This window comes from Nelumbo lutea, chromosome 5 (genome assembly GCF_056320005.1).
Source record: "Nelumbo lutea isolate HS-2025 chromosome 5, American lotus-T2T, whole genome shotgun sequence".
NCBI lineage: Eukaryota > Viridiplantae > Streptophyta > Magnoliopsida > Proteales > Nelumbonaceae > Nelumbo > Nelumbo lutea.
Genome location: NC_142688.1, coordinates 31,953,226 through 31,976,452, shown reverse-complemented (window position 1 = coordinate 31,976,452; position 23,227 = coordinate 31,953,226). Strand labels below are relative to the sequence as shown.

At 36.9% G+C, this 23,227-nt stretch overlaps 2 protein-coding genes across 11 annotated transcripts; both read right to left on the bottom strand.

The window, feature by feature from the left end:
• Positions 1-1,047: 1,047 nt before the first annotated feature.
• On the bottom strand, positions 1,048-13,697 carry LOC148851478 (uncharacterized). 9 transcript variants are annotated; one of them, XR_016099363.1, is made up of 10 exons: positions 11,723-13,557; positions 11,249-11,300; positions 9,569-9,642; positions 7,418-7,519; positions 6,837-6,980; positions 5,267-5,318; positions 4,967-5,040; positions 2,747-2,836; positions 1,453-1,768; positions 1,048-1,334 (listed from the first exon to the last, which is right to left on the bottom strand). XR_016099363.1 is itself a non-coding variant. In XM_088945383.1 (10 exons), exons 1-10 carry the CDS (start codon positions 11,845-11,847, stop codon positions 1,252-1,254), a joined length of 828 nt encoding a protein of 275 aa, XP_088801509.1. In that variant the 5' UTR covers positions 11,848-13,697; the 3' UTR covers positions 1,048-1,251. The 9 variants fall into 9 exon arrangements, 7 of the variants coding, with proteins under 7 accessions (XP_088801509.1, XP_088801510.1, XP_088801512.1 ...); XR_016099361.1 differs by having other exon boundaries at positions 1,048-1,329; XM_088945383.1 differs by having other exon boundaries at positions 1,048-1,329; positions 1,453-1,489; positions 11,723-13,697.
• A 525-nt stretch (positions 13,698-14,222) lies between these two features.
• LOC148851477 (ras-related protein Rab7-like) lies at positions 14,223-22,338 on the bottom strand. 2 transcript variants are annotated; one of them, XM_088945389.1, is made up of 7 exons: positions 21,941-22,338; positions 21,805-21,831; positions 21,181-21,280; positions 20,932-21,078; positions 16,025-16,105; positions 15,806-15,951; positions 14,223-14,601 (listed from the first exon to the last, which is right to left on the bottom strand). In XM_088945389.1, the coding sequence occupies exons 1-7, from the start codon at positions 21,991-21,993 to the stop codon at positions 14,535-14,537; spliced, it is 621 nt and encodes a 206-aa protein (XP_088801515.1). In that variant the 5' UTR covers positions 21,994-22,338; the 3' UTR covers positions 14,223-14,534. The 2 variants fall into 2 exon arrangements, with proteins under 2 accessions (XP_088801515.1, XP_088801516.1); XM_088945390.1 differs by lacking the exons at positions 14,223-14,601; positions 15,806-15,951; positions 16,025-16,105 and adding exons at positions 18,746-18,834; positions 18,929-19,054 and having other exon boundaries at positions 21,941-22,294.
• Between the last annotated feature and the right edge of the window lie 889 nt (positions 22,339-23,227).

The following is a 23,227-nucleotide window of genomic DNA, read 5'->3' as shown; positions in this document are numbered from 1 at the left end:
ATTTTTAGTTGTCAGTCCTTCTAACCTTTGTTTATCGTCGTTGACCGTTGTTTTCGTGACGCCATTGCCTGCCAGACTCTCTCTCTCGTCGCCGACCTCAACTCTCCAAACGGTCATCTCTCTCTCTCTCTCTCTATCTCAACCTCTCAATCCGTCAGGGATTCAGATCTCCAATGGGGAATTCATCCCCGTCAGGGTCAGGGATGGAGGGGGATTCCTTTCCCTACCGAGGATTAGGGACGGGGACAAAGGGTGATTTGGGGGTTAGGGTCGGGGATGGGGAATGTAATCTCTTCCCCAAACCCGTCTCATTGCCATTCCTACTCGACTATGCGTTCTGATGCTCGTCAAGATTTACTCCAAAAGACATCCATTTTGATTCAACCTTGGCTGGTTAGAGGTCTCAGTCGTCTAATCCTTTGGAATTTGATTTCGTTGGCATTATGTTAGGACCTCTACAAGGGGATTTGCCAATAAAGATTTCGTAAAGAGGTAGTGATCATCAGAAGATTGAGAGCTCTGGTTCGGTGGTCCTCAAGCTTGAATGGTTTAAGTTTCATCATTTTAAGGCAGAGGAGGAGAAAGATAAATTTAAAATTTCCTTTGATGTATAAAGTAGGGATCGAATTTGGGCCACCCATAATCAGATTGGGCATCAAAATATGATAAAGAGGAGGAATATGCGTTGACTGCAACTCTATTTAATATATTTTCCTCCCTGGAAAGATCATTCCCATCTACTACTTGTTGGCAACTTGGAATCCAAGTTTCCAAGTTGCAATCCAAGTTGCCTCTTGCACAAATCCACAACAGGATCAAGATCAAATGAGCCCTTGGCTTTGGGCTTCTAATTCTGTGGCTAAAATGTATGCTTGCAGCAGATGGCTACCATCATTCAATTCTAGTTGTTGACTGGTTGTAGGTATCTTATTAATCAAGTCTGTAACTACTGGTTATGCATGCTTGTTTTGTTTCTACTCGTATGTGAAACTAGGAACTCGTTTTGGCATTGCATTGTTTCCTCCATTCATCCTTTGATACAAGCAATTCCATAATAATAATAATAATAATAATTAGAAAAATGCATCAAAGTGTATTCTGCAAATTGTTCATACAAATTGGTCCAAGCATCATGAAGAACACTGGGATATATATGATCAATGTTGATCTGCTAAAACCCTAACATGTAACCACTCTGTACAAGTAATACATCCATTGGAACACTGGGATATATATGATCAATGTTGGGTATCATTCGATGCATAACAGATCAGCGTAATGTTCTCCTTCTGACTCAATACTCCTTTTATCTTCTGTCAAGCCTGTTTTCTGTCCTACCATAAACAATTATGGACTTTAATGCCTCCAAGGCTGCAGAATGTTTGAGCAAAGAAATAGAAATATGGAAGGATATAAAAAAAATGCTTCACTAGTCAATAGGAGATATTTTACCGAAGATTTCCTTGAATTCCTATAGAAATACATATCTCTGCCAAGCCCAATTAAAGATTGAATTAATATGAGTACAAAATCAGAAACATATTTGATGGTACACTACATTCATCATCAACCTGCAAGCTTTGAAAGAAGATGATGCATTGAAGATATGTTTTCAGCCTGAATCAAATTCAGGAATTGCTCAATATTAGATTTTATTTTTGATAAACCGAAGGCCTGACGTAGTTTTGCCTTTCCCACCATCACAAGCTGAGAACAATATGGTATTCAAGGAGTTACTTGCGATGTGACCAACATCTTAAAACCATTCCTGGAATAAAGAGAAAGCAAATGAAACTCCATATTATCCAACCAAATGTATTATTGTGGGCAACATCTTAGAATGCCAAGGCTCATTTTTCCCATTTTTTTTATAAGTAAATATGTTTCATTCCAAATATACAAGAACAAGTTTCTCAAATCTCCAATACAGCATAGCTACAAACTACAAATACTGAGATGGAATTGTCCTGAAGTCATAAATAACACCAACTCCAAATATGGAAGTAAGGTTGTTTACTCAATCTGCCAATTATAGTAAAAGTTCCTATCCTATCAAGAACAAAGTGATGAGCACACCCAAGCTTTGTAAATTTAGGTTTGCAGAAACAGTCAACCATGCCCAAATATTAGTGAGCCAATTCCCTTTCACCCTGTAAACTATGTTCACATAAAACCTATGAATCCTTCAGCTAATAGTACAATCTGTCACTGATTTGTCCTGCATATAAAGTAAGGCAATCCTCTCCCATCTTGAAACAACTTAAGAGATCATAGATCAGGATCTTCCACAAGAAACTATGTAAAATATAAATTTCGTGTGGCTCAAGTAGTCCTGTGGGACATCTATTATATTTGCATTCTACACTCAAGTATGTTCTGTGCTTTTTACTTCCTGATTTCTCTGTTGAGCTTAAAAAATATAAATTGCCTTGGTGACTCAAGAGAAAGGGGCTTTTTAATTTCAGTATCAGATAGTCTACCATTATACGACAATTCATGGCATAGATGAGTAACTGATCAATTATATATAGGACCCAACAGTATTTTCATATAAGATGCTGATCAGTTATTCATGTCTGAAGTTTCTTTCATGAACATCATAATAGATAACCTAGTAACATATTCCCACTTATAAATATAAAGCCTATAGGTGGAAATATCTCCTCTTTGTTTCATAACATGTGAATGTGATCAATGGTCCAACATTACTATCAAATAAAAGCATTAGTGGGCGTTTCATACTTGCCTGCTGCCACCATTCAATAACATAAGATATAGTGGATCTTTTGATGAGAGTCGGAAAAGTTGAATGACAATATATGAACAAGTTGTAATGCTGAAAATGGGCAAGGGAAAATATCAATATTCATTCAAAAAATATGTTTCATAGCATATATAAAGATCTATGGCATTGTAACTTAAATTTTGGACATTCACAAATGTGAAAGAGAAGGAATTTTCTCAAAATCTATTATATAATTAAAAGAAATAGCTAAACCATGAAGGGAAGATTGCTGTGCCTGCCAAAGTTACACTTAAAATCATACTCAACAATAAATAAAAATATTCAAGATAGGAAAAAGAATATGCCAAGTTTATGTTAATCTCATACAACATGTCATAACTAGAAATACCCAAAAAGGAATAAAAAAGGAAATAAGAATGCGACTGAGGGTTTGAGTCTGAGAGTGGCCACTTTGTGCAAGAAATTCCAAAAGTTAGGTCTGTACCCAGTCCATCCCTCTCAAGACCCAAGATAGCTGGGACCTACATTAGGTAATTGTCCTTTTATATTTCCATGTGAAAAAGTAAAATATAATTAGTTAATGCTCTCAATAACTTACCTGGGACTAAAAACGATGACTAGTCAAGCTAGGGTTTGAGGCCCCATAACCTAAAACAAGTCTGATATTCAGAGAACGGGGACCATAATTAAGGAGGTCCAAACAAGACTTACTGGGTAAAAGATCAACTTAGAACATGATTGCAACCACATATATTTGTGGCATAAATTTAGCAAGTTGAGAGAACTACTATTGGAACTCTTACCAATCTCAGCAAACAGCATATAAATCTGATGGCCAGGAATAATATGACAATTCTGATTATTGGTGTAGAACCTCTCTTTGGTGACTGGGTAAAAAATAATAGCAAAAAACTGTATAGATCAAATAAGAGAAGGTTGAGAGACTTGAATAGGCATCTTTCTCTTTGTCTCCCTTTTCTTTTTCTTTTTTACTCATTTTCTCTTTTAGCCATCTTCTCCTTGCTATGTATGTCATTTACTTGCCATTTTGACTTTTTTTATTACTATATACATTTTTTCTTTTGAATTATAGTGATTTAGTAAGTGAATCATATGAAAAATCATCCAATCACTGAATCCCCACTTGCTACTTTGGGAAAAGATTTAAAAAATGATGAATTTAATGAAATATCAAAAAGCTTCTAATAATACTCTAAAGTTTTATGTTGGGCAGTATGGAACCATAGAATCTTCGGATCTAATTAAGAGGCAATAGAAGTAGTTATTGGCAAGGTGAAGCAGGCAATACAGAGTTGGGCTGGGTGCTCACGCCTTTTTGTGGGGGTGCCAGCTAGCTCATTCCCTGAAAGTTGGTTGTCTATTATTTTTTGAGCATATTTTGCATAGGAGCTGAATGTAAATGATCTGTGCATATTGATATAGATGCACTTCTTGTACTTTGGTGAGGATTTCTTACCCTCTCTCTTTACATCTTTCAAAAAAAATCTAAAATTTTAAAACTTAAATGTGTAGTTTATCAATGAAATTTGAAATATCGCCAACATATCAGCAAAATATTGGAGATATTAGGAAAAACACATTCTTAAAAAAGTTTGCATCACGACCTAGAAAAATGGGAAAATTTCAGGAAAACTTTGCCAAATCTTGCCGATATTGTGAGCCATGGATGGCACATTAAGGGGCCCCAAAATGCAACCATAGATCCTGTAGCTCCAGACCCAAGACAGTCTCTACAATAATATCAAGATTATAAAATACTATTTTAACATTTTATATATTGGAACATAATAACACATACACTTCAGAACAGCATGTGAATGTGATGAAGACAACTTTGGAGCAAATATCCATGGAAGATATAACATGTAAAGGCTATGTGATTGGGAAGTAAAATAAGGAATTATGGTTTATTCTTATGCTACTTATAAGCTTAAGCCTGAACAGAGGGGAGCCAAGAAACCTTGGAATAATTACAGGGTCAGGTTTGATAGTTGAAGATTTTATGTATCACAGGTTGTAGTCAATATAAATAGAACAGAGCACATTGCATAATTTTATCTTAATGGCCAGAACTTGATATCCATCAAATGTAACCCATCCAAAGAAAGGATACCCATCAACTTTGTAATATGAAATGCACTGGAGAACTGTATTAGCAGATAGATGTAATAACTAAAATTTTGAGTGTTGAACGATTACCTTCCCAAACATATTAATAGAACTATCCAAATGAATGCACCTATCCAACCTGATTCTTTGTAGGCAATCCAAACCTGACATGATAAATTTGTATAGAAGAACACATGTAAGATAGAAATTAGAAAACGGGTGAAAATTATAGTCAGTACTTTATTAGTGAACACATGAATATTCCGAGGTTAAATTCTGATAGAGATAATTTTCTTAAGGCTCCTTTAATTTTCAAGAAAAGTAGAAAACACTATCACATAAATAACTTCTAAACAGAAAGCATGACCCAAGAGAGTAGTGACAACATACTGATATAGCCACAACATTAATATAAAAGTCAACCAGTGTTGCGGCCATCCACCTGCAAAAAGATTATCATAATATCAAATTAATTTAACCAAGTGGCAAAGTTGCTGGAATAATAATAGTTATTTCATGACTCTCTATGCTTTACAAAGATGATTCCACAAAAGGAAATGATTTTTGCAAGCCAAACTGACAGTTAAGAAAAAACTAAGGGCAACATAATCTAGTAATACACTAACAATTGGAAAATATGCCAAAATAGTAGGCTGGCTAGAATTCCACCGGTGCTTGGCCAGTTAGCCATGTCATCCCTTCCAAAGTGATATTACAATTTACAAGGCTTCCAGTTGCCTCCAAATGGTGTCTGTTTTATTTAAATAAAGTCCCTCAGACAAATATAAAACGTGTATATCAGAGTTGCACCAGTTTATTACCATCCATCTATTCCAACTTCATGGATAAGCTCAAAAATAGAATGTAGTCTGCTGAGATATTCAGGAGAAAATAAAAGCATACATTATAAACATTCTCTAGCCATGTATTGTCCTCTAGTAATGGTCATAAAAGCATTCAGAAGCCCATTAGGTGGAGAAATAGCCAAAGGTTGGTAACTTGCATGAAAAACCTCATATGTTGGCATCATTAAATCTTGGAAGCTTGTAAGATTTATGATAAGCCTCATAGTGGTAATGATGAGGATTAAATGAAGCATCAACTAACTCTCCCTAGACATGTTCAGTTGTCCAAAAGTGATATAAATTAACATGAGAAAATCTAGTAACACCAAATTTTTGCTAACCTTCACCATAGCCAGTAAAATAGTTTCAGCTAAATTGGGGTGGGGAGAGGGGGGGAGGGCAACAACATTCTTCATTGCAGTTCCATACATAGTATGTGATAACCTTATTTGAGAATAAAACATCATAAGGTTGGAATTATCGAATTTGCAGATCTTTGAAATGCGACCCAAAGACAACCTAAATGAATTATTTGTCAAAAGAACCATATTACTTCTCTTGGGAACATTGAGAGTTCCAGTTGTATGAATATTAGATTCATCAATTTGGTACTGACCACCATGAAAGGGCACGGTTTACCATGAAAAATGTAACTTAAAATTTAAAGAGTAAGGAGTCACAAGTGGTGCAATATGATGTAGAAGAGCATAACTTCAGCAATTTCATCTCATCTAATGAAGATTGAGACTAAGAAGAGCACATCAAGTGAAATAAATTTATCTGGAATACTTATATAACAACTATTTAGATCAAACATAAATATACCAATTTATATATCCCAATTTGATCAAATAAAACTGCGGTGATAATTAAACATTTAAGCAAGAGAAACTCTTTTTTGGTAAAAAAATAATAAAAATCCAAATAAAAGAATTTAGTTACGATTATGGGAATCTATGCTAATTAATAAGCTATTAATGGCACTATGGCAGGCTTGTTCCCCCAAGACGTGGGTTCAGAACTTCAGATAAAGTTCTGAAGATTGTACCTTTAATCTTTCAATGAATTGTTATTTGTATTAATGAAGAGCAAAGTTCCACAGAAGAAATACTTACGGTGTCAGCAGCTCTTTGCGGAAGGGGAGACCATCAATTAAGAGAGTATAAATCAGAGTTCCCAGCATTAAGCAACCCAATGTGCTAAAAAGAACTCTTGCAGCCACAACAAAGGAAAACTTCCCATTTCTTTCAATATCATCCCTAAAGAAATTTAAATTCACCAAGTGAGTGATTCATACTTAAGGTAGAGATGAAAGATAATCATTTCTGTCTGGGCCTGCATTGCCCAGCACACCCCATCCCAGAAATTTTTGGGCCTGGGCAGAAGTTTTTCCTCCAAGCCCAGCTAGGCATAGCATGGGCCTGCATCAAGCCCGCCAGGCCTAGTACCTAAAATGTATGTATGTATCTTACCAAAAAAAATGTATGTATGTATAGGACAATAAAATTTTGTATATAATTTCTTAATTTTGAACATAAACTTAAATTTAAATTTTCAGTTTCTTTTTAAATAGTTTTGTTAACTTATGTGGGAAAGCCTGGATGCCCAGCCTGGCCCATGATTATCCCTATCATAAGGAAAAAAGGAAACCAAAAGAAAAAAAGGAAAGATGAGTTATGCATAGTTGTGAGCTTACTTATTTTTGTCCCTCAACAAAATATGGCACATGGGATGTTGTAAAGAATCTTGAGATGAGAGCTTGAAGAGTTGCAGAACAATATAAGTGCAAGTAGTAATGCTGAAAAAGGAATGGAGGAATCAATATTGACAAGTAATCATACTGTCATATACCATATGACTATAAACAAAATAATTATGCGAATGATATAATAGGAAATTCAAGAGTAATTAGGCATTAGTTAGAGATATACAATTATTATATAGCTCATATAACAAAATTACAAAGTAGCAGAATATATTACAATTAATTTTCAAATTGTCCATATTTAAACAGAACCATTTAATACCTCTCTATAATTCTAAAGCAACTGGAAAATGGGAAAAAGTGGAAATGCAACGTGGAAATGAAAAATATGAAATTTTATATGGTACAAAAGTGTGTTTCTATAAATCAAATATTCCATGACACACTAATCCAGGAAAAACTACATGTAGCAACAAATTGTAATAGCTTACAAATTGATCATAGAGTATGTGGAATATAAGGAGTATGGGTGGCCAGCACTTATCCATTACATAGAATCTTCTCCTGTCTAGTTCTCCAAAGAGTTTTAATATCCCAAAAGAATGAATATAACAAATAGCTAAAATCATAGAATCAAGTTAATTTTTGTGGCCTCTTGGATTTCTAGGAGGGACTATCAAATGCTTGGTTTTCACCTCCTATATGTGTGTTACAATTATAAAATTCCATTTGAGACAACGATTAAATGATAATAATCTTTGCATATACCTAACACTTAGAGGAAGGTTATGTATCTCCCCTCATGTTTGTCCTCTTTTCCGTGGTGATGGTGAGACAGCTAATCACAATCTTCTCCACTACCCTGTCACAAGGAAGGTTTGGTGTTTCTTCCTAAACTTAGTTGGTTACAGCTGGGTTTTCCCTGAGAAGGTGGTGGACCTCCTGTGGCAGTGGAAAGGCAAAGGTTTAGGAAAAAGAGGAAGGGTATATTGGAGTACGGTGACACATGCAATCCTTTGGGGTATTTGGGAAGAAAGGAACAACAGAACCTTAGAAAATAAATTCAGAAATGTGGAAGATATAATCTCCTACATAACTTTCCTCCGTAACCTTTGGGTGATTAATTCTGAAGCTTTTAAAGGTCCGTCTCTAAATGACCTCCAAAGTAACCTTCCAGCCATCATGCAGTCCTCTCCTAGATCTGAATCGACCATGAGAAGCCTTGTAGGGAAGATGGTGGGATGACCCTAAAACTTTGATGGTAGTGCCCAAGGATCTACCAGCCAAGCAGGAATTGGTGGTGCCTTCCGTGGGGAGAGGGTGACCATTTGGGCTTATAGTGGTCCGATTGGGAGGGCTGATGCTACAAAACAGAGGTTTTGTCAGCACTTACAGGAATTCAGCTTGCTAAATAGCTAGGTTTTTGCTCCTTAACTGTAAAAGGGAACTCTGCAAATACTATAGTGTGGCTAAGGGAGAAGGAAGGAGGGCCTTGGAGACTTGCACATCTGCTAGCTGAAGCTTGAGATATCTTAGAGTCAATGAATGTAAATCTGGTCTGGATTCCTAGGGAGCAAAACACTGTTGCAGACAGCCTTGCAAAATCAGGGGTTTGGTTTTTAGGGAAAGCTTGTATAGTGACTTCTTCTTACCTCTATAATTCTGCCTCAGCTGCTTTATCTTTCAGTACATTCACTCATGTACTTCTTCCTGTTTTAATTCAATAAAAGTTACCTTTGCTAAAAATAAAAACTGCAATAAATGCAGATTTACCAATGTTAAGACAAACCTGAAAAAATTCGAAAATTGCAGATGACCATGAGGGAGAAAAACTAGTCAACATTATCCAACCAAGGTGGAACAATACCCACCATATATACCAGTGTTTTAAAAGGTGTAGCCTGGAGGCACGCCTCCAGGCGAGGCGCTCCCAAAACGCCCTGAGGCATATGCCAGAGGCGTTGACACCTCTGAGGCATACACCTCAGGTGCAAGAGGCGTATGCCTCATGCACTTTTTTCATGAGACGTGCTAGAGGCGTATGCCTCATACCAACGTTCTATGCCTTTTTCTTTTCATATAAAAAAGGTTGTCCTTCTTGCCAAATTCAAAAGATAAACGAGAGAAGTGAAGAAATCTCACCTGCCAAAACATACTAGCAGAATTATCCAAGCTGCTGCACTAATCCAGTTTGATTCCTTGTATGCAACCCAAGCCTAAAGCATTTAAACAGTGTATAAGAATATCAGGGTTTCTTGATTTTTGAAGAAAAATAAATTTAACAAGAAAATCTTCCTTGGCTATATTGAGAAAACAAGGAACTGTTTTTTTATACACAATACACATATAGATATGCATGCATATGTCGAAGTACTGCAAAAAGTTTTCAGTTGGTTTCTAATTCAACAATTATTTTGTAAATGGTTATAAGGGAAACAATTATATACTGAGCATAGTGCTGGGTAGTCAAAAGAAACATGCCAATAATGAGAATTAGAAATGAACGTATTAAAAGGAACTTGGGAAGTTAGGAGTGGCCCTAAATCCTGATATGTAATAGAATGAGAAGTAGACTAACATAGTTTGGACACGTGCCTAGAAGACCATCTGTTGCACCAAAATGAAGAAATGGTAAAGTTGAAGGGTCTGTAAGAGCTAGTGGTAGGGCAAAAAGGACATGGACTGAGGTCGTGAGAGATGGTTTCAATGCTCACTAATTCATCATAAATATGGCCATCGACAGACTGGAATTGCAACACAGGATTTGTCTAGCTGAGCCCGTAGATTTAGGATAAGACATCAGGTATTTAACTCAATGCATTTGATTTTCTACCTCTTAAAACTCACACCTATGATTCCCAAATATGGATACTGTCACAGAAATCTATACAAGAAAGGGGGCATGAATCTCCATTTCCTAAAGCTAAATTTTGCTACTCAATATTTACATCTTGTCAAATTTACTTCTAACATATAGCGATTTTTTGTAGTATGATTTGGTAAAACACCATTTTACACATTTTAGAAGTATTTAGGCTATAAAGCAAACTCTAGAAGAATCCAGGCAGTATATAGTTCATATACTGCATATATCATGTCCAACACTGATAAACTTAGGGGTGCAAGTCAGGTTGGGTTAGGTCGGATTGCAGTCAACCCTCCCAACCCAAGCTGTGGAACCCTCAACTCTAACCCTTCAGGTTGGCCCAGCTTTTCTACTTCCTTTTGATAAATGTTCTTATTTCCTAGACTCAAGGGTTGATGTCAATTAGGCTTCAAAAAGAGGGTTGAGATCAATTCAGTTTTAGCATTATTATATGTAAAAGGGCATAGTTATCATGCTTTTGAAAAATTTTGCCTTTAAACTTAAAATTATTGACATTACATATAGATAGATAAATACACATTTACTTTTATACATAAATACTTATATATATTCACATATAAATAAATAAATACTTATATATAAATACATGTTTTATAATATTTTTACATACAAATATGAAGCTAGGTTGTGTTCGGGCTGGTCAATGCCTTGACAAATGTTTATATAATATTGGTGCAGCATGTATCAATATACTCTTTCCATTTATCCTCAATAATATATTGATGCATGCTAGAACAAATTTTAATGCAAGTCAACTCCCAATAAATACTAAAAATTTTGTGAGTTATTCAATGCATCAATCATGTCCACATAGAAAAAAAGGTTCTCTGTAAATTCATCTGTCCATGAAATATGCTCAAACTCTATTTCAGCAGTTTCATACAAAACAGACAAATAACATCTTCAACTTGTGTACATTAGTGTAGAAATCATACCGATAGAGCCACAACATTAATATAGAAATCAACCAGGGTTGCTGCCATCCACCTGCAAATGATTGTAGAACATCAATTTGACCATGTAAATGCATTCTTTTTCTTGTTCAATAGGAAAACGGACTCCTTGAGTAAAGTCAAACCAAAAGAAACACGATCTTATAGTAAATTAATACGAATCCAAAGCAAATGAAACCAGGGACGAAAATTTAAAAAATAATAAAGAAACCGTTCCAACAGCTCTCAAAATCATTGAATGAAATGTCAATTTCACTACTATTATTCAATAAATAGAACCATTGAACATAAAAACAAATAACAACAAAGTAAACAATCAAACCCAAGAAAAAAACAAAAAAAAACGGCTCTAATGCTTCACTGCTTCTAGTGAGTCCAGTCTGAAAATCATAGTAGTTAAACCTTTAATAAACAAAAACATGTATAAGAAAACCCAGAAACCAGAGAACTGCTTACGGTGTCAATAGCTCTTTGCGGAAAGGAGAACCATCACTGACCAAAGTGTAAATGAGAGTCGCCAGCATCAAGCAACCCAATAAGCTGAACAGAGCTTTTAGTGCATTAACGGTCAAAACCGCCATTGCTGCTTACCGTCACGTTAATATTGGATCTATTAGCACAGAGTCGGAGACTAGTCTGAATTTCTGCCAATCGAAGAGGAAGAAGCAGAACAGCTGAAAACTTGAACTAAACTTTTTTGGCAGGAAGCCAAAAAAGTTCTGCGGGTGAGAAAAGTCCACGCCATCAGAAGTCTAGAAGGTCCAAAACTGAGTCCACGTGGCAAAAGTGAGCTGTGCGATCTAGTATTCGTGTCTGATTAGATAAAGCCCGTTCGATTTCATACATTTATGGAAGTGGAACAAAGGCAACCAACATGCAAACTGGTCCACTTATTTCAATTCCCAATTTATCCCCAGTTCTTACAATGAATTGGCGTTTGAGTGCACGCTTTTACAGTTTTGGTCATGAGCTAGTTTCCAAATTTTCATTCTTCAATGCTGGTTTTCCAGGACATGGGTAAGGCTTTCAATTCAAAAATTCATCAAGTAACATACAGTGAAGAATGATAAGAGCCTTCAAAGGTTCATTAATGCTGTTGGAGAAGGCTGTGATTAACTGATTATAGCGTTCCAACTAGCAAGATAAACAACTTCGCTGCTCCACTGTAAACAAAGCAGAATGAGCATATTCAATGTCTTTTCTTATCCTATGTGATTTTTGCTGCAACAAACAAATTCAACCCGTCCATGCAGCATTGAAGGCGAAGGTGGGAAAGAGGAAGACTGGAAGAGAACAAAGGCTGAACGCATGGTGAGCTGACGAGCAATGAAAATTCTGAAACCAACTTCGTAGTGATGGTGTTGGACTGATGGTCACAACGGCTAGAATTCCTTAATGATAATTTAAAGAAAAATCAACAGGGAAGCCCAAACCCAGAACCCAGTGTCCGTTTGAAGGGCTTTCACGCAGCAGCTTCCAATGTTCCATGAGCTGAGAAACCCAGAACGCCACGAAGCTGTGTTTGTTAAAAACCCAAGCTTGAATTACACTTACAGAAACCACAAAATCCACTTTCTGGTGAAGCTATCTCACATAACTACGGGGCTCGATTAATGTGGCTCAGCCAACACAGAAGCCTTCCCAAATGGGCTTAACACAAATACAGCAGATTCCATTCGGTAGTGTTCTCCGTTGCTAAACAAAGCGTGATGCAGACGTTCACAGCCCACACCCACTATGCTGTGATTGAGCATGAGTTTCACGAGATGCATCCATATAGAAAACCCTCAGACTAGACTAGACTAGACTAGACTCCACTCTTAAACAGATTATGATAATCTTTACTCTGAAAGTGAGGGGACTTGGATCATCTCTTCATCCACTGTCAAGTCCTTCGACCTATTTGGTTCGGGTCGTGCTTAGCTCTTCGAGTGGAGGAATGTCCTGATAAAGGTATTGATGATTGGCTTTCCCTTTGGTAGCAAGGTTTGAAAACATTCCATTCAGGCCCTCATCCATTATTGCTGCCTCGAATGCCCAAACTAAGGAGCTGATTACTCTGATACTCTGAAAGCGAGACATACTTCAGATCGAGCACCAACTTCAGTTATCAGTTGATTCAGTTCCCCGGTGATTTCATGGTGCCCTCCCCCTCACCGTTCATTAAAATTAATGTTGATGGAGACCAAAACCATTCTCAATCCGGGTTGGGTATCATTCTAAGGAATCACAAAGGAGATTTCTTATTTGTTAATGTTTTCTCTAGCCGACCCTGATATCACAGAGGCTCCGAGAAGGTATTCAAATGGCTAAACATTTAAGAATCTCACTAATAGATCATAGGAGATGCTCAAAAGGTAGTAAATTCCCAATTTTCTATGGTCTCTTTTCAGACCTCGTACAGGCAACAGAGCTGCACATTCAATTGCATAATTTGCTTGTAATATCTCCGGGGTCTTAACTTGGTCTGTCCCGTCAGACTTCCTGATGCCTGTACTGATTGATGACGTTAATGAATGATTTGCCGACGGTCTTTCTCAAGAAAAAAAAAAAGATTTGTGACAATCGCCTCCACTAAAAAAAAAATAAAAAATAATTCATTTTAAATAATGTAGGATCCACAAAGTGGGTTATTATTTATAAATAAAACTTGATTTAATCTCTTAAATTACATAATAAATTTATATATAAAATTATCTAATAAAATAATAACCTAAATCTATAACATAATAAATGGGTATCAAACAAAATTGATCAGAAAATATGAATTAAAATTATCAGACTAGCCCCAAAATTAATAAGGTCATTCTCTAGTTTTATTACCATACGTAAACCAAAGCTACGCTTTCCTCGGTGTGTCTCGGCAATCGGCATAATGGTTGTCTCGCATGCACGGCATGGGTGGAATAAAGGAACCTGCTAAGTCTAAATGGTCAGAAAAGCTGCGTAACAATGATACCATCAAAGAACTGCATTCTGTATTAGGTGAATCATTCCAAATGGGTAAGTTGGAATTTAGGAACCCAAGTTAATCTTGGTAACAGAACTTAACATACAGACTAACATTCTTACAAAAACACCAGAAGAGGAAACACTAGAACCAGAGTCTCAATGACAATTGCTTAGTGTACATAAAGCTCTGAATGGTAGGTAGTAGGTACAAAAGAATGGCTCTGAATCATAAATAAAGAAGAGAAAACGGTGATGATCAAGCAAACCAAAAGGTGGGAAATAAGTAAAAAAAAAAAAAGAATCTTAACAGCCCATTTCAGCAGGCGCATCCTCCTCCCCTTTGTTCGGTTTCTGAAACAGCCTCTGGAATGCTCTGGAAGTATCTGCAAATGGAGCACCATCTCATATCTTGATCAGATGAATAAAATCCAGTGTATTATTTGCTTTATAGAAAATTTAAATTTATTTAAATTAATACAAGTATTAATCAATTATTATGAACATAATACCAACTCGAGCCTATTATACCAAAAAGTCAAAAACAAATGCATGCAAAGAAGTATTGCCAAGTACACTGTGAAGAGCAATAGAAAACCGTCTCAGAAGATCACTGTCCACCAATACAAGTCACTCCTCCCCCCACCCAAATCCTAGCATCTAGCAAGACCTGATCACAGAAGTGGCAGACCTTCAAATCTATGGAACCAAAATATTAACTCTATAAGCCAAGTCTCCATTCTCTCGATTATGATAGAAAATCATGTTCACCCAACATCTAAGAATCATTCTCCACTTCGACTCTTTCAAAGCTTTCAGAGTACCTCAATCAGACCCTACTGTGACCCTAAACAGTACACAAGATCCTAAATCTCCACATTGATAAAGGTTCCCAACATCGATCAAACCCAAATTGTGGAGGTATAACTTCAACCAATCAAGAAGCTACAACCTAGGTCGGTTTTTGATGTATAGCCAAGGTCATATTATCAGGCAACAGATTATTAGGGTGCAGGTTTTCTAGTTAAGTTGTTTAGAGGAGCCTAAATGACCCAGGAAACTAGCACATGACAAGTTAGTTTGGGGCTCAAAAGGAGTCATTAAATTCTTCTCATCCTGGATCCATGGAAAATTCTGACGCAAAATACCTTACCAAATATTCTAGATAAGCTCAGTTTCATAGGCAACTTTTAAATTAAAAAATAGAAAAAATTAAAGGGGCCTTATAAATCAAATAAAACTCAAATCTGAGGTTGGAATAGGGCTGATGGGGACTGCAGGATTCAACACATGGTCAATCCAAAATGCTCCCCATCCGCTGATGAACGGTCCATTTTGTCATGATACTCTAAAAGTACCGGTAGTCATTTTATCTGGTATGTTCATTATATTTCCATATGGTATTCAGTACTCAATGAGACAATAGCTCAAAAGTCCACCGCTTTAAGGGAAAATTTCCCAAAATATTAATTTTTTAGCATGCAGAAAGTGTCATATTTATAGACCAAAAAACATCTGAAACAAAGTTAGAAGCAAAAAATCAATAAATGTTAAAATTGGGTAAAAATCAGGTTATCAAAACATGCATACATGTCCTGCTCGTGCTCATTGGCCAGTGCAGTTTTTGCAACACAAAAGAATGCAGCATCAACATTGAGATCCTCTTTTGCTGAGGTCTCAAAGTAAGGTATGTTCCCTCGGGAAGCACACCAATCCCTTGCTTTCTTCTCAGAAACCTGCGCATAAAAATATTTTAGAACCAGATACAAGGAAGAACACCAAATTTTGTGAATTGCTACATAGCCTTACCACTCGGCTGTTTCCACCATCTATGTCGATCTTGTTTCCAAGTAATATAAATGGAAAAGTCTTGGGGTCAGAGGGGCTTGCCTGAATACAAAGAAACTATCTGTCAGCATTATAAAACAGAAAGCAAGTTACACATTATGAAGAAAAAAATGAAGGTAACTTGAAATGAATGTGACTCAAATCTGTTAGAACATATGTCATGACTCTTGTAATGTGGAATTAGAATTATGTTTAGAACAGGATGAATAAACATAAACATAAAAGAAAGAAAATGACGGTAGACTGACAATGTATACAAAGTTTTTCTAGAACCAAAAGTCAGATACAACCTACAATAACACTTGAAGATTTATTAAGGTAATACACATAAGAAAAAATGCCATGCATTTTTTTCCAGTCAAATGAATTTTCTTGGGCGTTCATTATATCAAAATGTTCCGTTAACCTAATAATTCTGTAGTGATCTGCACATTAGCTACTGAATCTTTCACTTAGGTCAAGAGACCATTTCTCTCGCTAAAGTACTTCCTTTTGCCAAGAAGTACAAAGTTTGATCCTCTATATCCAAATGGGAACTGGAAAAAACGTAATTAATTGTTTGGGGTCGATTTGAACTCATAAGATCAAAACAGAGAAGTGTTAGTACAGTCTAACCTTCTTCTTGAGTCGGTTTTATGGACAGAAAGAAAGAAAATAAAATAAAAAGACCATGCTGTATATTCTAGGAAACTTTGCAGCTTCCACATATTAATAAGAAATAATAAGTTCCTGGGCTCAATGATTTGAACAACCAAAAAACAAATTCCACATAAAAGATCATCCCCAATTTCCTGCCACCATCAACGGCAAAGTGGTGCCAGTTTCTCCCTAATCTAATGGAGATGCTTGAGACTAGTCCTTTTGATATCACCATTAACAGTGAGGTGGTTTCAATTATCCTCTATTCAAAAAAGAACCAATAAGTTCTTTTTGGCACCGCCATTGATGGCAAAATGGTTTCTGTTTCTTCTGGGCTTACTGGAGAAGCTAACGAAAATACGTGATTCGAAGAAAAGCCCAATAAGCTAAATATTATAAGATTTTGGGGCCACCTTTTATCTAGATTCAAGTATGCTTTGTTTCTTTTAAGGTTTTTTATTGGTAACCTATCAGAAACTCTTTGATGGTGAAAAAGGAAGGAGAGGAGAAAATAGGAAAAAGGAAGCAGTATACAAGGCCATAGAGAAACATTAAAAGTCAGTTCCACCATGCTATTCGCCTCCAGAAAACACAGAAAATAAAGAACTAAGAAACCCATGTAAGAAAAGCACGGCTAACACTTTCAGGTATGTTATGCATGTTGTTCATAATAAGGTATCTAACAAGCATTGCTGAACATTTAGAAACATAAGCCCTCCACAAGGACTGAGACTTGCAAAGCAGCTTGGGTTCAGCCATCTGGAAGTGGAAGGTGACTTGCAATTAGTGGTAAGCTGGGTGAAAATGAATAATATGGGGGTTTGGATCCATAGACAGGCTAGAAGTAAGGTAAAAGTTTAGCAAGGGAGATGGGGGTCAATTTCCAATGGATTAGAAGAACAGCAAATGGTTTTGCTGATCTTTTAGCCAAACAGGGAGCATTTATTCCGGGCTAGCCTGTAATGATTTAATTTCTGAAAGGGATCACAACTTCCCTTTGGATTGTTCAGCTTATTATTGTACTCAATTTATGTCCCTAACCAATAAAGTTCAATGTTTTTTTTTTTTTTTTATTTCTTTTGAAGGGCTACACCATGGGGGGTAGCCCATCCCCCAACCCAGGTGTTGGTGGGATTTGATCCCAAGTCTCCTCTATGACCAGCAGGAGACCTTACCAACCAGCTGGTTGGCACCTTGCAATAAAGTTCAATATTTCCTACAAGTAAAAAAAAAAAAAAAAAAGAGGAAGCATTGGGACCTAAAACATAAACCAGGCATTGGACATGTTTCAATCAGTTGCAGTATGCCTCTCAACTTTTAGATCATAAATTTTACATATCTTTCCATATTATTAAGGAAAGCGGAGGAAGAGAAGAAGAGAATAAGCTCTTTGAAAAGGGCTTGTTCACAAATGCACTGTGGGACTGATTACTTTCCGTTGTCACCTTCTCCTTCTTCCTTTCCTGGCCAAATACCTTTATTTCTTGGCTAGTCTTATTGCTAGTATTGCTATGCCTACCCTGATGACTTGACTGGTGCAGTCTCAGTTCCCGCTCTTACTGCTCTGGTTTAGGTAACTATGACATACTTTAAACTACCATGCAGGATGGGTCCAAAAAAAGTTCAAAGTATTGACACAGGCCGATACGCCCTTCCAGCATATCGGCCTGTATCGGTGCGCTTTTTTAAGTTTTATTTTTTATTTTTCAAAACCAGTTCAGAGGAGTAGGTTTAAGTCCTGGCTACCCTCTGAACGATGGTCTCACCCGATACAACCCTCGAACCCCTGGAGGGGCGTATCGGGAAGCCATCAGCATGATACATATTGACCGATACATGTCGATACTTTGAACCTTGGGTCCAAAGCCTTTTCCTAGGATGGGTTTCATGTTTGAACAACTTCTTTGGATTGTGACAATTGTCAGAAGGAAAGTTTGATTTAAAAAACGAAAAAAAGGTATGTGATACAAAAACTTATCTGGCACATGTTTGGTTAAAGCAGTTGTGCTTTATCAACAAATAGGCAGAGATGAAGCACCTGCTAGAGTCTAAATGCGCTACCTTGACTGCATTCAACAACTCTAGTTTCAGTTCATAAGTACCTTTGAGGTTGGTACAGCTACCATCAACACCTTGGACAACACTAAAGATATCAAATCAAAACAACCCAAAATTTCGAATAAAAGTTCAAGGAAGTTGAAATAATTATTCAGATTTTTAACATACATAAGGTAGAAATCCAACATGTCCTGCAAGTAGGAGTGTAGGACATTGGTGGACAAAACTAGTTGTTGGTGGAAAATATGATAGTCCATACAAACCCTTAGATGGGAGAGCCTCTACTTCAAGCACCTGGTTAGGCCACAGGAAAACAAATTTTAGTTCAAAAGAAAGATATATTTGGATTGCTATGGGTCCCATTCCATCTTTAAAGTTAGCTAATATCATTAAATTATAAAAGGGCAGCCCAGTGCACAAGGCTCCTGCCAATGTGAGGTCTGGGGAGGGACAGATGTTTGCAGCCTTACCCCTGCACATATAGAGAGGTTATCTCCAAGATTTGAACCTTGGTCACCTAGGTCGCAATGGAGCAACCAAACCATTGTGCCAAGATCTATCCTCAGCTAATATCATTGAATAACAAACTAAATTAAATTTAGCATCCTAACTCAAATAAAAAATTCAGCACAAAGGCAGAAAGTTAGCTCATATCCCTTACTCATAAACCCTATCTAATATACTTTCCTAATTCAAATAAAAAACCTAGTGAAAAGGCTTTCATGACATTATATTAGTGTGGGTTCCATTCTTCTTCTTTTTTTTTTTTTGATGAAGGTAAAGTATTGTATTATGAATCAAAACAAAACAAAATAAACCACCAGCCCAGACCCCTGTACAATGAGAATCTGTACTAGAGGAGACCCAACATCCCCAAAATAAACCCAACCAACAAGAAACTACATATAAAACTATCCAAAAAGAAAATCCTTGTCAAAAAAGAGTTTGTCTGTCTAGCATTGAATAGAGAGTGATTAGCCAACCACGAATAGTGTGGGTCCTTCAATCTCTTACTCTTTATGGATAAACAAGACAAAACAAAACCAATTTGAGAAGTCACTTCTTTCTTTTTCCAACAGGAATGTCAATAGAATTTATTAGTGAACAAGCTCCTTCATTCCAAAGGATTTGAGAAGGTGACTAATACAAAGAAACCATCAGATCTTACCCGTGAAAGAAACATAACAGTCAAAAAAAGGTTTACAAGTTCAACCCAATGTTTTGAAACGCGGAGGCGTGGCACAAGGCATTCCACTACCTAGAGGTGTGAGGCGTAGTTCAGAACATAAGAGGCATAAGCCTCCCGAACACAAGGAGGCGTAAGCCTCCTTAAGAGGGGGATGAGGAGGAAGAAGGAGAAGGAGAAGGAAGGGGAGGAGGACGAAGAGGAAGGAGGATCTCATTTTGCTTTATTTTTAATAAAAATCTTTTATATTAAGAAGAATGAAGATGCATATAACCTTTTCTTTTTTGGTAGGAAAAGGGGGGGGGGGGGGGCACAAAGGGGGTAGCCCTTTCCCAAACCCCAAACACCCCAGCCCCTGGTTAAGCCAGGACTCAACTCCAAGTCTATGCTACAACCAGCCAGAGACCTTACCAACATGCTACTTGGCACCTTCAATGTTTTCATGTCTTCTCATAAATCCTCTGCATTATTACACGTAAACCCTTCAAATATTTTGTTATGGAAAAGCAATGCACAATCCAACCCACCTCCACATTCAAGGGGTCATAACCCAATGTTAGGATGCAACTTGGGTTGGTCTGAGTTAACATTTTATACTGCTTTAGGTTCGGGCCTATGGATCATGCCCATTCAAATTTTGACAAATTCCCGATCCAAGCCCACCCAAGTTGCACCCCTACCCAATGTTGGTCCTAACTATCCAGGGTCCTGGAATGAGTGGATTGAATACAGACCTAACCTTTGGCATTTCCTTACAAGATGTGGCCATTCTCAGTCTCAAACCATGTTGTTACACTTGTCAGATTGAGATTTTACCATCGTACCAAGCAATGACCCCTACCTCCATGACCTTCAATAAATTTCTAAAAACTAGAACTGACACCCTAACCAGGGAACTCAATAAACTCTGTTTGAGTTATGAAAAAAAGTACAGAAGAAACTACAGGAATAACTTGAGAATAAGTGAAAGTAACAAAGAAAGGACCTGTTTGAGAAACTCTTCATGCCAATTGTCAAGAGTGTCAAACGACCTGAGTACATTAACATCATATACTAGAACACAACAATCTGCTCCTCTATAAAATGCAACTCCAAGACTTTGAAATCTTTCCTGCCCTGCTGTGTCCCATATCTGCAAATGGAGAAATAGTTCAAAAAATGTACTCGGTGATAGGGATCTTAAACAAGTAAAAGGTAAATGAACCAGCAAACTACTCTTAGACCATGAACTCACCTGAAGAGTGACAAGTTTATCATCAATCTGAAGCTCCTTGGTGACAAAATCAGCACCAATTGTAGCTTTGTACTGTTGACTGAACTTTTTATGTACGTATCTAGGTAAGCAGTTAACGACGACCCACATATACAAATTTCAAAAATTTTACTAGTCAAAATGTAGCACTTGAACTAGCATTTAAACATAATTCCAAGAGAAACCTACGAGTTCTAAGTCATCGATTTCCAAACCCAGCGCAATTAATAGGTCAAGTTACAATAACCCTTCTTCCCAACTGACCGGATCAAGAATGATGCACCACTCAATCCTCAATTTCTCAACAGCATAAACGTCATGATTGTAAAGATGGAAAACATATACGGAAAAATGGTCAACTCTTATACCATCAAATCACGATAAAGAAAAAAAAAAGAAAGAATCTCAAACGGAAACAATTCGTAAGAAATAAAAAGCGACTACAGAACAAAATCAGTCTCCAAAACTTCTAATAACAAAACATGTAGCTCAAAATTCTGCACAAATAAGGAAAATTGCAATAAAAGATCTAGCAATTGCTCACTGATAGAAGCAACAAGAAATCAAAGAACATATCCATCAGATGAAACCGTCGTCAAAGGATACTGATTCATTAAAGATGTTTTCCCCACCCTGGAATGTAGAAACAACGAAACAAAATTATTCACGAGAAATCACAAGCTTAATTCAAGAAAAAACAAACAATAAAAAAAAGAAACCCAAATTAAAACTAAAATCATACCCACTGTCGCCGAGAACAATGACCTTCAGCAACGTTCGCCTTCGCACAGACATGGCGAAAAAAATGGTCGATGTTTTGATAAAAAGCTTTATTGATTTCTTTTCCTTATTTTCTTCCTTTTCTCTCTCAATCTCCGGTTTTTAGAAGGTGGATTGAAAAGGAGAGAAAACTAAAAAGGGATAGCGGAAGGAAAATATAGCGGAGTCTCCGTTTTCGAGGTATTTCTAGTATCCTCCTTCTCTCCTGTTTTTATTTCTCTCTCCTGTTTGATACGACGCAAACGCCATCGCCATGTGAACTTGCCGACCAACTATTACATTATACGCGCCAGCGAGGCTTCGTTTTAAAAACCATGGCCCAAAAGACTCGTGCATCCCTCTTAACTTTTTTTCGTGCAAACAATTTCACGAACACCCCGCGGGATGAATGAAATAGGGTGGACATTAAACTTGCCACGTGGCAAGTTGTCAAAGTAAATGTTCACAAAGATTCTGTTGTCTGAATTTCCCGTCAATGCGGGACTGGGCTCTGAATGTTAGATATGGGTAGCCAAGCCCACTAGCCCAAGTATTCAGCCAGAAGGCTTCCGCCCCGAAAAGAAGTTTTGTTCACTTTTTTTTTTCTTTTTGTTAATTTTTGTTTCAGCCTGTTTTGTTCGTTGATTATCTGTTACAATTATTACGAATGTAAAGCCAGCACATGCTACCATGTATCAGTGCAAGTAAGTATCATGATACTTACATTCGATTCAATTTTTATGACCCACGTGGAATTCAAAGTAAGAATTATAATAGATTTTGATCTAAAAGTGAATAAACTTTTATGTCCCAAAATTAAGGGACCATTTTGGAGGATTGAGCTGAAAATCCAACCGAGCTCTTCGCATGCTTTGGAATGCTCTGAATAAATTATTTAAAGAAGGTTGAAGTGAATAGCCCTTAGAATGTCTGACATTTGACAGTTGATTTGGGCTTACTAAATATAACTTATAGTCTTTCCATGTGGGATCCATCTTGGAAAAGCCTGAAGTCGTTATGATTCAGACTTCTCAAATAGGCACTACGCACTATGCTTTTGTGCTTTGATTGAAGCTATAAAAGCACACATTAGATCCTGAAGCTCATCTAAGTACAGCCTAAATTTTGCCATCTTAGATCCCATTTGATGTGTCTTTGAGTGCTGGCTATTGGCATTTTAGAAGTCTGGCTGTCTGCATTTTACTCTTTTTTTGTTTGGTTGAGAAAAAATTTAACCAGCAAAATTCGCAGCCCCGAAAAGACATAGGAA

What these genes read in the sequence shown, in the direction of transcription:
- LOC148851477 (XM_088945389.1), bottom strand. Translation starts at nt 21,993, where the DNA reads ATGTCTGTGCGAAGGCGAACGTTGCTGAAGGTCATTGTTCTCGGCGAC. An exon ending in AAAACATCTTTAATGAATCA is followed by an intron (nt 21,281 to 21,804) that starts GTATCCTTTGAC and finishes CTGCTTACCTAG; the next exon opens with ATACGTACATAAAAAGTTCA. An exon ending in ATAAACTTGTCACTCTTCAG is followed by an intron (nt 21,079 to 21,180) that starts GTGAGTTCATGG and finishes CTCCATTTGCAG; the next exon opens with ATATGGGACACAGCAGGGCA.
- LOC148851478 (XM_088945382.1), bottom strand. Translation starts at nt 11,847, where the DNA reads ATGGCGGTTTTGACCGTTAATGCACTAAAAGCTCTGTTCAGCTTATTG. An exon ending in CTGCTAGTATGTTTTGGCAG is followed by an intron (nt 7,520 to 9,568) that starts GTGAGATTTCTT and finishes TTCCTTTTTCAG; the next exon opens with CATTACTACTTGCACTTATA. An exon ending in TTATTGAATGGTGGCAGCAG is followed by an intron (nt 1,490 to 2,746) that starts GCAAGTATGAAA and finishes TGGGCTTGGCAG; the next exon opens with AGATATGTATTTCTATAGGA.